We start from the raw sequence: 14,760 nt of genomic DNA on the forward strand, positions 1-14,760 counted from the left end.
GAGGCAAGAAGTATTGAAATCAGTTATTAGATGATAGACACGAGCATGTTTATTCGTGTACAAAGGAGATTTTTATTTTTTATGTTTAGATATCCAAATGACAAGATCAAGAATCAAAGATCATTTTCCATTATAAAATCAATATCTGAAATGAGGAAAGTATATACCTTTTGAGTAAACAGACTCACAACTCTGTATTATCCTCCCAAGATTTCTTTCTCACAATCAAAACTCTTTCTTCAATGGAGGAGAGAGCATCAGCACTCGGTTCCGCCTCTGATACCCATCCATTCCACTTTAAGGCAGCCAAGAATTTCCGTACATGGTTTATGACAGAAGGCCTGTCTCTTATGATGACAAACCCTTCGGGCCTTAGCATTCTGTCCATTTCAATAAGCAAATCCTCCGAGCTACAACCAATTGCCTCAATCTTTGAGAAGATTGACCATGCATGTAGTAGGTCATAGGTGCGTGGGTAAGTTGAAAATGATTCACACCTGCAAAAGATATTGAACACTGAAGCTCAACTATTACTCTTTTTTTTTTTTAGAAGAAGATCCTACATATTCACAAAAATAAAGGAAATGAACTATGTTCTTGTGTGCTGTCTTTTAACAGGGAGGTAATTTTGATAGGGTCAGAATTTGAAAAATTAAGCATTCATACTGTAAACTATTTGAAAAATTAACGCAATGTTCTGAGTCTTGTGACTATGGAATCTCGTGGTAATCCATGATCAACTTCCTTTCTTAGTCGTATCCCCGCTGCCTCCTTGAAAGAGAGAGGACCTAAATCACTAGACAATGGGGGCCAACTTGCCCAACCAAAATGCATAGTTTTTCTGTATCACCTTTGACCCTCCCAGGACCTTGAATATAACCTCATACACGCAAACAAAAAGTGTCTAATTATCAGACAAGGAAATGTACTATCCACGAACTAAATAAATAAAATAAGTATATCTTGTCAAGCAGTGATTTTTTATTATTACTATTATTATTATTTTTTTGGATGAAATATCTTGTCAACCAGTGTGATTCGTTCATCTTCAAAATAAAAGCATTTAGAATCCTTTTAAGCTCCTCAGGTAAGCGTGACAGCATTTCCACATTGCATCCAAAAGAAGTTCAAAAGTATCAACCAAAAACAGTGAGACTGTGAAGAGAAACAGCCAAACAGGAGAGAAATTGGAACTTGACCCTTTATCCTGTATCTTTATTTCTTTAGAAAAAATGCAGAAAAACTGTAACATTTCCCATTTTCTACTTTGCACTGATGAAAATCATAAATGACAGGGGAGATGAGTGTCATTTCCAATATCTTAGGGGATTTAAATTAAATGTAATTTGACCAGGTCTCATGCGAGGTACATGCAAATAACCAGAACTAGAACCAGCATGTTCTTTATGGACATGTAATATAAAACACAAATTAACTATTTAACGCAATATTATAAAGCGGAGTCACTGTGCCAATTTAAAGATAGCTCATGAGAGAGAGACAATGGCCCTTCCACAAGTACTGGAGGAGATTTTTTTTATTTGTGAGTGGCTGGGAGAACGGATGGACAAGACAGCCGAGAAAGACCTGAACTACTAATGAGAATAAGTGCCTTACCAGTCATGAACTGTTCCAATAAGACCTCGATCATATATAATCTTCAATTTGTCAGATGCATTAAATGGAGCAACATTCATCACCCAAACATCCTTGTTCCTTAAAGCAGAGGCAAATCCACCAAGGTGTGAGTTCATGTCCATGACATTTCTGACTGAGTTCCTTTGTACAACAGATTTCATCTGCTTCCAATACTCGGACACTCGGTAATGCCATACGATCTGCATCACATTTGTATCCGTTAAGTTGCAATAATTGAAACAGAATCTTTGACTAAAAATGAAATATTCATATTGGCAAGCAAACAGTTGTGTTCCCCAGAGCTTAAGATCCTCACAGAGTCTTTTTTAAATACTTCGGGACTGACTCCAATTTCTTCCAAACGAGGAGGTGCTGCAGAAAGCCTTTGTGGCCAGGGTTCTAGTCCACTCCCTTTCTGCCGATGAATCTCTGTTCTCCCATATACGTGGACATTCAATGCGTTAAAAGCAGAAAACATGGAGTAGAAACCTCAAAATAAAATTTCTACCAAGCGATGAATAAATGAAAAGTACCACCAACGCATAGAGACATATTTTTCAATCATCACAAGTGATGGAAAAATAATAATTTAAAAAAGAACCCTACTTAGATTAAGGAACAACAGACTTTGGCAGGCTGTATATTGTTATGGTAATATGAAAACGAGATGTTTTTATATACTTAGGATAGGTCAAACAAACTATTACAATTGATCATCTTTACGGAAAATTCAATGTCAACCCTAAATGATATAGACCTTTTGTCTATAGGGGGTTATGTGCGTTGTTTTGCTTCTGATCTATGATGCATGACATGAACACGTGTATCACGTGTTGGATACTCCGATAGGCGATTTTTTCAAAAAAAGTATTGACACGTCACATAGTCAACACGTTGGTTAAATTCATTAAAATTCTTCATTTGTACTATATAAATTTAGTTTTGTGCTTATTATTATTATTTTTGTTAAAATCTTTCAAATATAAGTACATATTTTTTGTTTACTAATAATTTTGATTTAAAAATATATAATATTTTTAATAAAAAGAAAAATGATCATTGTAAAGTATTCGAAGAGTGATATTATTCAACACGAGTTGGACACGGACGTGCTACCATAATTGAAGCGTCCGTATAACAGAGCTTCTAATTAGTGATGTTTAACTAACATAAGATTCGTTGCAAAAAAATGATTACCAAGGCCATTTGAGTTGAATGCTATAGAGAAAAAAATGAAGATAAAAAGAGAAAATCTCATATAGACAAGATAACACCAAAATTTTTCATCGTGATTACATTTAAATAAATATTGAAAAACACAAATAATTAGCTGTAAAAGGATTAGGATACATACTTTCAGAATATGGGGTGATGCACGCCTTCATGAGAACATTCCAAGTTGAATCCGGATCATCATTAGAACTACACATGGGTGGGTTGGTTCCAAGATTTCTCTTTAAGTAGCATTTGTTACTCAAAGGCTTAGCCCATATCACTGTTTGGTCTCTCCTTGCAACAACTCTCCAGCACATTCTTCTCAGCAGGTCATACATAGCATTCCAAATTCTTCGATTCTCCAGGTCATGTGCATAAGCTTCTGGTGAGGAGTACACAAAATATCCTCCAGGTCTAAGCAATCTGTCCAATTCCAACAAAAGGATCCCATCTCTCTGGAGCCAATCAATCCTACAACGGGAACAATGAGCCAATTCAAATGATCTGCTGGGGTATGGTAGTCTTTTGGTTCCCAAGACACCTAGAGTAGCTGGGATCCCCCTTTCTAGGGCAAACTGTATTTGATTTTCATGGACATCGTTAGGAGCAAGGGACATAGCTATGATGTTATGGCGGAGAAGATAGGCCCCAAAACTTGCAACTCCACAACCCACATCAAGAACACTTCGAACATGACCACCGTTGTTGAGTTTTTCACCAGGAAACTTAAGCATCTATGAAGCACAACAATTGAAAATAAAAAAATATGGAGGAATTATAAATAAGATCAGATTTAATGCAGCTCATAATTGAAACTAACTATACAACGCACCCCTGCAATAGCTGTAATGTATTTATCAGCTCCATCATGGAAATGGGTTCCACCACCTGGAAACTTTATTTTCTCCCCGTCCACAACCATCCAATTCTGGTCTGATTTCTCTTGTGCAAGATGTGTATGGGGTATGTTTGCCTTCCACACTTGGTCCCTACTTGCCGGCCATCTAATTGGGATCTGGACTTCTAAATCAACCCATTGGAATCAAAACTAACAAAACTGAATAGTATTTAGAGTAACATGTTTAATTGCAACAAGTCGAGATACATTAAAGGTACAACCTTGGGTCTCAAATAAGTGATTCATTATTCAGCCGAGGGAATTCAGTCATATGAAGATAATTCAGTTCCCAAGGAGAAAAAATCAAAGTCTAAATTAGGATAGAAACATGGAACAGATAAAGTAATAAACCTTGTAACCAGTGGGAGGAGGAATGAGGCAATTCAAACGCCTCTCTGGAGGTGGACAATGTCTTTCATAATGCTCCATTAAACTCAAATTAAGCTTCAATTTCATTTGATATATTAAATTTCTATCCAGACACGGTATCAACTCTGAATATCTCAAATCACAAACCTACAAACCACAATCCAGAAAAAACATGAATCCAACATCACTGGAGATCAGAATAGTTTACTACAAAAGAACAATTGCATACCGGAATGCTTTTGGGAACTTCAGGATTGTGTTGTTCTTCATCTTCAAACAATTCATCAAAGTCCTTTTTCACAATAAATCTACCAGTAACAGGGTCAACGCCATTTTCAAACGAATCATCTACTCTCGGCAGAGCCGGTGCAAACAATGACCCGTTATACAAACAAAGCAAACCCAAAAACAGTACCAATCCAACCAACACATACTTCAACAGCTTCGTCGAGTGGATAGCATCACTCTTCAGCTTCATTTTCGGTACAAAGCAGAATCCAATTTTCCAGGAGAATCAAAGAGTCAAACCCCTAGTGACAGAGCAGATCCATTACTGAAGGACGAAGCAAAAGGGTGAATTAAATTTTTTCTACGGTTTTTTTTGAAGAAGTACTTTCTGGGGAAGGTTGTATGTGCGTGTTGTACGCATAGAAATGGGAATAATGCATAAAATCTGGGGATAGGAAAAGGACAATAGACCGCAGAACATGTCGACGTCGTTGGAAAAGAATGACGCCGTTTTTGTGTTGAGGAAGAGAGCTTGGTGCTGACGTGTGTGCAGGAGCTAATATCGTAAAATCCTCAACTTATATTTTATAGTATTTAGGTCCATAACTCTTCAATTTGTAATATTTTCATTTAGAACAATATTCATCTATTTGTAATTGAAAAGTCTAATTTTGTAGCCTCCATTTGGTAAATTTATTATTATTATGTGTATAAATTGATCAAACTTTATTTATTTCGATAGACATACAAATATTACTCATTTTTATCTATTTATAAATTAAAATAAAGTGACCATAAATTCTTCCCAAATGAAAGGCTTAACGTTAACTACGTATGAATATTGATAAGGGTTGGGGACATTAGGTGTCATAATGGCCCTACTACCGGGTTTGTTGAAGCCAATGTAGTATTTAATAATAAATTGATGCCACTCTTTTGTGACTACTCCCTCTAGAAATTGATGCACTCAGACAAATTCCAATTTAATACCTACTTCTGTCACATTACGCCAAGAATAATGTATAAAAATGAATTCTGTAACATTGATCACCGAACATGGGCTGATGTTCTCGCAAATGATGAGTAACATCATGCTTCTAGCAAACTGCAAAAAGAACATCGCAAACATGACATTAATATACCGATATTTGTCTCACTAAAATAGGTTTTGATGTACCAGATTCCCACATACCTGAACATCATATCTCGAGGATATGGAATGACATCCCCCTACCGTTTTACAATTGATGTGCTCGAGAATGGTCCTCGGGGAATGTGTGAGTGCTCGAGAATATCCAGTCATGCGGTGACAACATACTGTGATTGACGTCCTCGGGATAGGTTGATGGGCCCCCTTAACGGCCCACGATAGTTGCTATTGACCCAATGGGATCCCTATGCACTTAGGACTCTAACTCTATCCAAATACACCAATGCCTGACCCCCACAAGGACTCTATCTTCAACACGTCCCTACAATGACTAGCAATCGCAATATCATTCCAACTCCTCTATTTTACATGATTATTGGATAAGAACATTCACCCAGTTCAAATCCTACTAGGGGTGTACCACCTACTCCTATAAATAAAAAGCATTAGGACATTACCCAAGTACGTTTTTCATTATTTCAATACATAGCTTTATGTACAAATTTCCTTTCTAACTTAAGTATTGGAGGGGCGACAAAAACACACCTCGTCGCCTTCGTTTCAGGTACCGAAAGACTACGATCGTGCTCATTCACAGTCCTCAACCTTGGGAAATTAGAAGGTGCGAACTTTTGGTAGCATCATTGGCACTGTCTGTGGGAAGCACTACCAAAAGCCATGGTTAACACACGATCAGATCTTCCTCCGATAAGCTCATTGTTCCCAACACTCATCCTCCTGAAGGTCAACCTGCTCCTAAAAAAAAGTCGTCAGAAATACCAGCGCCCCAGCCCACAGTTGTCACAGCTGGAGCTTTTAAACAGCTCTATCAACAGGTGGCCATGCTAACTCAGCTATTGAGTCAAAGAAATTCGCATTTGTCACTAATGTCGGCAGATCATTGTGGTTTTATGAATGATGCTCGAGCCCTAGCACCGAACCTCGCAACTGGTGAAGATGGAGTAGGAACCTCGGGTGTTCGTAATATAACCTCAGGCTCGAGATAGGTGACTATGGATTCCTGTGAGATTGCTTGGATTATTCAAGAAGGGATTACAGCTGGCTTGCTTCAGAATACTCGGGGGCCAACGAGTTTTACTCCAAACATTCCATTTACGCCAGAGATATTGTCATATCCTTTGCTCGACAGATTCAAGTATCCTCGTATTAAAGAATATGATGGGACAACCGACCCGATCAATTACCTCAATGTGTATACTGATGTCATGAATATTCAGGTAGCACCGGACTAGGTGATGTGTAAGGCCTTCCCGCAAACATTGACTAGTGCTGCTAGGGATTGGTTCTCAACATTGGAGCCTAACTCCATAGCCTCATTCTCAGACTTGGCCGATAAGTTCTTAGCCTTCTTTGCAAGCAGCAAGTGCATCAGAAAGACTGTGGTCTCTCTCATACAAATTCGTCAAGGGCAGAACGAAACCCTACGTGGTTTCATGACAATGCTTAACAAAGAAAGGCTCCAAATACTCGACCTTCACATTACCGCAGCTGTCTCCGCCCTCATTATGCTATAAGGTGTGAGGCCTTCGAAATGCCCTTATTAAAAATCCTGCCATAGACAATGACCGAGCTCTTTACCAGAGCTGAAAAGTATATTACGCTGAATCCGAAAAGAGTTGGTCCGTCTCATGAGGTCGAGCTCAAGAGGCAACATGATCCCATTCCTCGGCAAGAGCATCCTCGGGATAAGCGCAAGAATGAAGTGCCACCAGTACCTCTTACTCGGTTGAACACCTCCAAGGCAAATATCTTGATGGAGATCAAGGATATGAAAGAATTGAAGTGGCCTTCAAGAATGAAGTCACCCCCTGACACCAGAGATAGGAGCAAGTATTGCGAGTTCCACTAGGATCATGGGCATACCACGGAGGATTGTAAAGCTCTGCAGTGGAAGATTGAAGTCCTTATTAAAAGAGGGTTCTTAAGTAATTATGTTGGTCATGATAAATGCTCGAGAAATGACCGTGGTAAGCGGAAAGAGCCCGAGGTCGGAAGTAGTGGTCAACCCACGATCAAGACCATTAATATCATCATTGGAAGCATAGTGTCTGGGAAGACACAAATAATGGACGGAAGCAGTACGCTCAACAACATGCTCGTGCTTCGAAGGAATTCCATGATAAACTCGATGACATTACTTTTGGGGCAACAGATTTGGAAGGAGTATCGTATCCTCATGACGATGCTTTGGTCATCTCTGCCATTGTGGCCAACTTTGAAGTAAAGAGGATTCTGATCGACAATGGGAGTGCAGCAAACATAATCTCTCAGGAAGCTTTCATAGAAATGGGGATCTCAGCTAACCAACTTAAGGCAGTTAGAACTCCTCTTCAAGGTTTTGATGGTGGTATGATTATCCCAGAAGGAATTGTCGAGCTTCCTTTTACATTGGGTTTTGGTAAAGAATAGGTGACAGAGATCACGCCCTTCCAAAATAGTTAGCACTCCCCTGGCTTACAACGTTATCTTGGGATGGCCGCTGCTCAATAAGATCCAAGCCATTGTATCCACTTTCCACCTCGCCGTGAAGTTTCCCACCGGTCATGCTGTTGGAGTGGTACGAGGAGACCAGATGGCTGCAATGCAGTGCTATGTCACTAGCATCCGAGGAATAAGTGCTAATGTCATACAACTCCTCAAGCTCGAGCATAGGGACAGACTTGCTCCAGTTGAGGAGTTGGAGGTGGTCGAGCTCGAGTACGGGAAAAAGGTGACTATAGGTCGGGATCTTACCACTAGTCTCAGGACAGAAGTCATCGATTGTCTATCCCGCAATATTGATGTTTTTGCATGGAAGGTTGAGGACATGCCGAGGATTGAACCTGAGGTCACAGTACATAAGCTAAACATAAGTCTAGGGGCCAGACCAGTTAAGCAGAGGAAAAGACAATTTGCACCGGGAAGGATAGAGGTCATTCAGGAAGAGGTTGGTAAACTTATCAGAATTGGGTTCATACGGAGGTCCAATTCCCCAAGTGGCTGGTAAATTTTGTCCTTGTAAAGAAGGCTAGTGGAAAATGGAGAGTCTGTATTGATTTCATGAATCTTAATAAGGCATGTCCAAAGGACAGCTACCCACTTTCTCGAATTGACAACCTTGTGAATGGTACATCGGGACATAAGTTGTACAGCTTCCTCGATGCATTCTTAGGGTATCATCAGATTCGTATGGCCGAGGAAGATTAGGAGAAGACGTCCTTCATGGCTGATTCCACCATATACTGTTATTAGGTCATACCGTTTAGGTTGAAGAATGTTGTGGCGACATAACAAAGACTCGTCAACAAAGTCTTTGCCAATCTGATAGGAAAAAATATTGAGGCCTATGTTGATGACATGGTGGTGAAAAGCAAGAAGCTGGAGCATCATGTAGCCGACCTCGAAGAAGTGTTTGTCATCCTACGAAAGTATAAATGAAGCTCAACCCAAAGAAGTGTGTATTTAGCATAGCATCGAGAAATTTTTGGGTTTCACGATCACTCACCAGGGAATTGAGGTAAACCCAGATAAGATTCAAGCCTTGGTAGCAATGGAATCACTGAGGAGTAAGAAAGAGGTCCAGAAGTTGACTGGCCGCATCGTTGCCCTTAACAGGTTCATGTCTTGAGCAGCAGTTAGGTTTTTTCCATTCTTCAAAGCTCTTAGGGGTAATCAATGCTTTGAGTGGAGTAACGAGTGTGAAAAGGCTGTTCAAGAGCTCAAGAAGACCTTGGCATCTCCCTCCGTCCTTACCAAACCAGTACTCAGAAATACTTTGTTTTTGTACTTGGCCGTTTCTCAAAATGCAGTGAGTGGTGTTTTTGTGAGAGAGGTCAGTAGGGTCCAGCACCCCATTTATTATGTCAGCAAGGTCTTGCTTGATACAAAGACAAGGTACACTTTAGCCGAACAGCTTGCCCTTGCATTGATAGTATCAGCACGAAAACTTCGACGGTATTTCAATACCATCCTATTGTTGTGCTCACTAATCGGCCTCTCAAGCATATACCCCAAAAATCAGACGTCTTAGGCAGGTTACTGAAATGAGCAATTGAACTCGAGAAATTTGACAATAGTTCAAATGCCGACCATTTATTAAGGCACAGGCCTTAGCTGATTTCATTGCAGAACTCACACCAAGGCCTCGGGGGCCAAAGGATAGCCCGAGCATTATCCAGGGGTCATCGGAGATTTTTGTATATAGAACGACAAACTCCTTGGGCTCGAGTGTTGAGGTCATCATCGTGAGCCCGGACAGGCTCATAGACATTTAATGTGCGCTGAGGGTTGAATTTGAGGCAACTAACAATGAAACAGAATATGAGGCCGTCGTCATTGCTTTGGAACTTGCCATCAATCTTGGGCTCGAAAACATTAGAATCTTCAGTGACTCTCAACTTATGGTTGGCCAAATTGAAGGATCATTTGAGATGAAAGACGAGAAAATGAGCTTATACTATTTGAAGGCTCATGACCTTCAGCGACGGTTCAAGAGTTGCGAAATCATGAAGATTACCCGAGCTGACAATTGTAAGGCCATGCGTTATCCAGGCTGGTGATCATAGAGATTGATGGGCTTGATAGGACAATCCACATCAAAATTGAGACTGAGCCCAGCATCAGTCAAACCATTGACAGCATATGGACATTGACCATGAGCCATCATGGATGGACACGATAGTGGACTTCATAGTGAATGGTCATCTCCCAGAAGATCCTAGGACAGCAAGGGGTATCCGTTTAAAAGCACCAAGGTACTGCATGATTGGAGGGGTCTTATTTCGCAGAAGCCTCACTCTTCCATACCTTAGTTGTCTTAAACCCTTTGAGTCATCCCAGGCCCTAGCTAAAGTCCATGAAGGTGTATGCGGGAACCATCAAGGAGCCCAGACATTAGCCTTCAAACTCATAAGGTATGGGTATTATTGGCTTACCATGAAGAAAGACGCCTTGGAATATGTTAAGAAGTGTGATAAGTGCTAGAGGTTTGGCAACGTCATCCGCTCTCCGGCGAAGAATCTCACTAACGTCAACTGCTCGACCCTGTTTGAGCAATGGGACGTTGATATTCTCGGTCCCTTTCCGATAACAAGGGGCCAATTGAAGTTCGTAGCTGTAGTGGTTGAAATCCTAACTTTTTTGCTTGAGCTCGATCTCACAAGAAAGTGTTCACAGAGAGTGAAAAGTAAAAAATAAGGGCGTAAAAGGGTATATATAGGACTCTTGAGGAAGACCAAAGGTCACATCAATCTCGGCCTTTGACCCATGCCACGTGTTATCCATCCAAGTACCCTCCATTTTTATCGCCATTCCTCGTGGTCGTGCACCATCATCTCAATGTCTCTTCTTTAAGTTACTAACCTCGACGAACTACCTATCATCACCTCGAGCTATGTGCATCTCGCTCCCTGAGGATTTGCTTCTATGCTCAATCTCAGGGGCGGATGCACGAGGGCTAGTAATGTGCCAGATTCCCTCATACCCGAACATCATCTCTATAGGATATGGAATGACATCCCCCTCTCATTTTACAATTGATGTACTCGAGAATGGTCCTCGGGGAATGTGTGAGTGCTCAAGGATATCTAGTCATGTGATGACAACATACTGTGATTGACATCCTCAGGATAGATTGTCCTCGAGGATGGGCCTCCTTAACAGCCCACGATAGTTGCTATTGACCCAATAGGATCCCTATGCACTTGGGACTCTTAACTCTATCCAAATATACCAACGCCTGACCCCCACAATGACTCTATCTTCAACACGTCCCTACAATAACTAGCAATCGCAATCATTCCAACTCCTCTATTTGACGAGATTATTGTATAAGAACATTCACCCAGTTCAAATCCTAATACAAAGCATTGGAACATTACCAAGTATGTTTTTCATTATTCCAATACATAGCCTAATGCACAAATTCCCGTTCTAACTTGAGCATCGGAAGAGCGACGAAAACACATCTCATTGCCTTTGTTTTAATTACCTAAAGACTACGATCGTGCTCATTCACAGTCCTCAAACTCGAGAAATTAGAAGGTGCAAGCTTTTGGTAGCATCAGGTTTCAACCTGACAAAAACTTGGGTTTTGAGTTAACCAGTTAAATCTCACTCATTAAACCTGGATTGTGTCTTAAACAATGTTGAAAATCAAAGCCAACATGGATTTAGAAAGATCAAATTCATCTGACAACACTTTCTTTTGGGTTTGTGCCAGGAGCAAACAGGAAGAGCTTTATCATACATAAAATGCTTGGCAACCACTACCGATCAATCTTGAAGAACTTGCAAATAAATGCGAGCAGCCCATAAACTTGGTAGATTATACAGGCGTTCACAGGTCAGTTTACTTGAACTGGAACTTGCACTATACAATTCTTTCACAATAATCTTAAAAGGTTTGGTGAAAGTCACTAAATTCATCAAATCCAACAGGCACAATGGACAAGATACAGAAATCATATAACAAGGATGCATCTATAATTTAGCTGCAACATCCACCTCTTTGTGCAACTGCTCCATCTCTCGCCCCGGGTTGACCTTGGGGCCGCCCATAGCCAACCTTGATGCCAGACGACTGCAATTCCAAAAAAATAAAAAATATCGCACAGATATAATTAGAGTTCTGATGTGAAACAAATAGCAGGAGAACCTTCAATTTTAAAGGAAGACATCAATAATCATTAATCCCTACAACCCCAACTGGTTGGGCAAACAATAAATTGCCAGAAAGGTCTTACATGCACAAGAAATGCTAATTCATCATAGCTTATCTCCCAGTCTTATATTGGCTTATGAACCTATATTGAAGCTACACCATTCTTTTACAATGCATATGGCTTAGTTGAATAAAGAGAAGATACTCTCCAGCCTCTAGGGCAAGTAATGTTAAAAAGCATTACAAGATAAACAGTGCAGAAACAACAGAAAGTTGTCCAGTTTATTTCCTAAGAACCACATTAAACTTACCTCATTGGATACATCAAATACACCTTCCTGGATCTTCTGAAGTATTTTTGCCGCGGTCTTTGTGAATGCCTGCAAAAGAGTACATTAAAAGTACATATAAAATAAAATAAAGATGCAGACTGGATAGAAAGACTTCTATAATGCAGAATTCGCATAAAGAAAGAAAGGTTTCGTCAGATTTTGGTTCAAATATGGCACCTCCTCGACATTTTGGGCTGTTCTAGCAGATGCTTCCAAGAATAAAAGTCCATTTTCTTTGGCAAACTGCTCTCCCTCCTCTTTGCTTACAGCTCTTCGGTGAGAAAGATCACTTTTGTTTCCTACAAGCATGATCGTCATGTTTGGGTTTGCATGCTGCCGAGCATCTTCCAGCCAGCTTGCAAGATGATTAAATGTCTCTCTCCTAGACAACAGACATCTTCCCAGTGTAAGAAGAAAAAGATTCAAATTATAAAAGAACTGGAACCTAAGTGGAAAGATAAAAGAACTGTCTGGCCCTAGACTGATACAATGCAGGGAAATCAGAGGTTTGACATAAGAAGATGAGCTCACATCATGAACATTTACAACTTGTTTATGGTTCCTAATTCTTTTCTACTGCATTCAACCCTGAGTACATCTAACTTTCAAAAAGAAAAAAAAATGCAAATCACATGACACTACATGGTACACATGCGAAGAGCAAACAAGTGTATATGGTCTATATATTCCTTTCTGTTTAATGGAAATAAATTGATTAAGGCTATCTTTTATTTCTATTTTTCCAAAATACATTTTTCTCTCTTCTTTTCAACCACACATTTTTTATTAAAATAATATTACACATAAATAAAATTTTTTTTTTTATTTTTCAATCACACATTTTCCATCATTTTACTATTCTAAAATGTATTTTTTCATAAAAATGGGGATCAAACACCCTCTAAATATGAATACTCCAAAATTATAAAACTAAGTAACCACTAACCAAAGCTTTTTAATCGTATGTAGGAGTGAACACCAAGACTCATACAGCATAAGAGTATCTTCAAGAGACTATTCAAATATGAGATGCTCTTTATTTTAAAGAGTTAACTTTTAAAATTATGCTCCAAGAGACTCTTTAAATTAATATTTTAATTTAGAGAGTGGGATTTGGCTCTCAAACTCATTCTCTATAATTAAATACATTCAAAGTATTTCAATTTTTAACGTAAGAAAATAAAAAAATAATCTAAAAAAAAAGAAGCTAACTAAAATAAAAGATAGAGAAAAATAATAAATATTTTTTTGAGTAGTAAAATTAAGCGTTAAATATAAAGAGCTTATTGAAGTATTTCAAAAATTTTAACTCTCTAAATTTATAGATGCTCTTTAAAAATAAAAAATAAAAATAAAAAGTATCTTGAAGATGCTCTAATCACGGTGTAATACAGTCAGCCATAGCTCCAAAAGTGATAGTCCACGTAAGAAAATTCTGATCTGAAATCAGCTTATTCTTTCATGAAATGTAAGAGTTGTCTAATGTGTCCCAAAGATGCATGGAATCTTGTCAGTCAGAGAAATGAAAGCAGCCAGAGCACTACTAAAGATAAACAACTGACCATTATTCAGGAAACAGTACATTCTAAGTACAAAAGGGAAAAGAACAGAATATACACAGCCCTACCTGGTTATGTCGTAAACAAGTAGTGCACCGGCTGCTCCCCTGTAATATGATCTAGTGATGGATCTGAAGGATTCTTGACCAGCCTACAAGATAAAAGAGAAATTGATTGACTTATCTGTGAAGAGCAAATATAAACCAAAGACAATTCAGACAACCAAAAGAATTAACTGAATGACAAAAGGATGGAAAGTTTAAAATACATAAGACACGATATTTACAGATCACAAGAAATCAGCATCTTATTTAGAGTCAATATTTTTAAATGCATATCTCATTCCTTCCCAACTAGAAGTTCATTTTCAGAAGAGAGAGTGTATTTTTTGAAGAAAAGAATGGAAGAAAGGACATTAATTAGGTACTAGCTTTGTTTGATTATCATTTTTCTCAAAATACAATTTTTTCTCTCTTCTTTACAACCACATACTCTTCATTAAAATAATGTAACACGTAAAATAACCCTGATGCGGAAATCATCCTCATCAGGCAATTTGTTGGGCCGTTTTATCTTCTATTTATTTATTTTAGACTTAATGTTTCATTGGGCTTGTCTATGGGTTTGGCCCAAGCCCAATTTTATTTTTTTGTTATTTATATGGTTGTAATTTAGATTGAAAGATGAGTTGGATGGAATGAAAAGTATTC

At 38.9% G+C, this 14,760-nt stretch overlaps 2 protein-coding genes across 3 annotated transcripts; both read right to left on the reverse strand.

Annotated features, from left to right (window-relative positions):
- Positions 1-20: 20 nt before the first annotated feature.
- Positions 21-4,903, reverse strand: LOC111400808 (probable methyltransferase PMT9). Of its 2 annotated transcripts, none has more exons than XM_023028218.1 (7): positions 4,350-4,901; positions 4,103-4,267; positions 3,686-3,868; positions 2,993-3,587; positions 1,955-2,067; positions 1,618-1,838; positions 21-497 (listed from the first exon to the last, which is right to left on the reverse strand). In XM_023028218.1, the coding sequence occupies exons 1-7, from the start codon at positions 4,596-4,598 to the stop codon at positions 185-187; spliced, it is 1,839 nt and encodes a 612-aa protein (XP_022883986.1). In that variant the 5' UTR covers positions 4,599-4,901; the 3' UTR covers positions 21-184. The 2 variants fall into 2 exon arrangements, with proteins under 2 accessions (XP_022883986.1, XP_022883987.1); XM_023028219.1 differs by having other exon boundaries at positions 404-516; positions 4,350-4,903.
- A 6,819-nt stretch (positions 4,904-11,722) lies between these two features.
- Positions 11,723-14,258, reverse strand: LOC111400809 (ras-related protein RABB1b-like). The gene is made up of 4 exons (XM_023028220.1): positions 14,119-14,258; positions 12,669-12,873; positions 12,471-12,539; positions 11,723-12,078 (listed from the first exon to the last, which is right to left on the reverse strand). The coding sequence occupies exons 2-4, from the start codon at positions 12,807-12,809 to the stop codon at positions 11,986-11,988; spliced, it is 303 nt and encodes a 100-aa protein (XP_022883988.1). The 5' UTR covers positions 12,810-12,873; positions 14,119-14,258; the 3' UTR covers positions 11,723-11,985.
- Positions 14,259-14,760: the final 502 nt, after the last annotated feature.

The sequence above is a fragment of the Olea europaea genome, chromosome 10, assembly GCF_002742605.1.
Source record: "Olea europaea var. sylvestris chromosome 10, O_europaea_v1, whole genome shotgun sequence".
Taxonomy (NCBI): Eukaryota; Viridiplantae; Streptophyta; class Magnoliopsida; order Lamiales; family Oleaceae; genus Olea; species Olea europaea.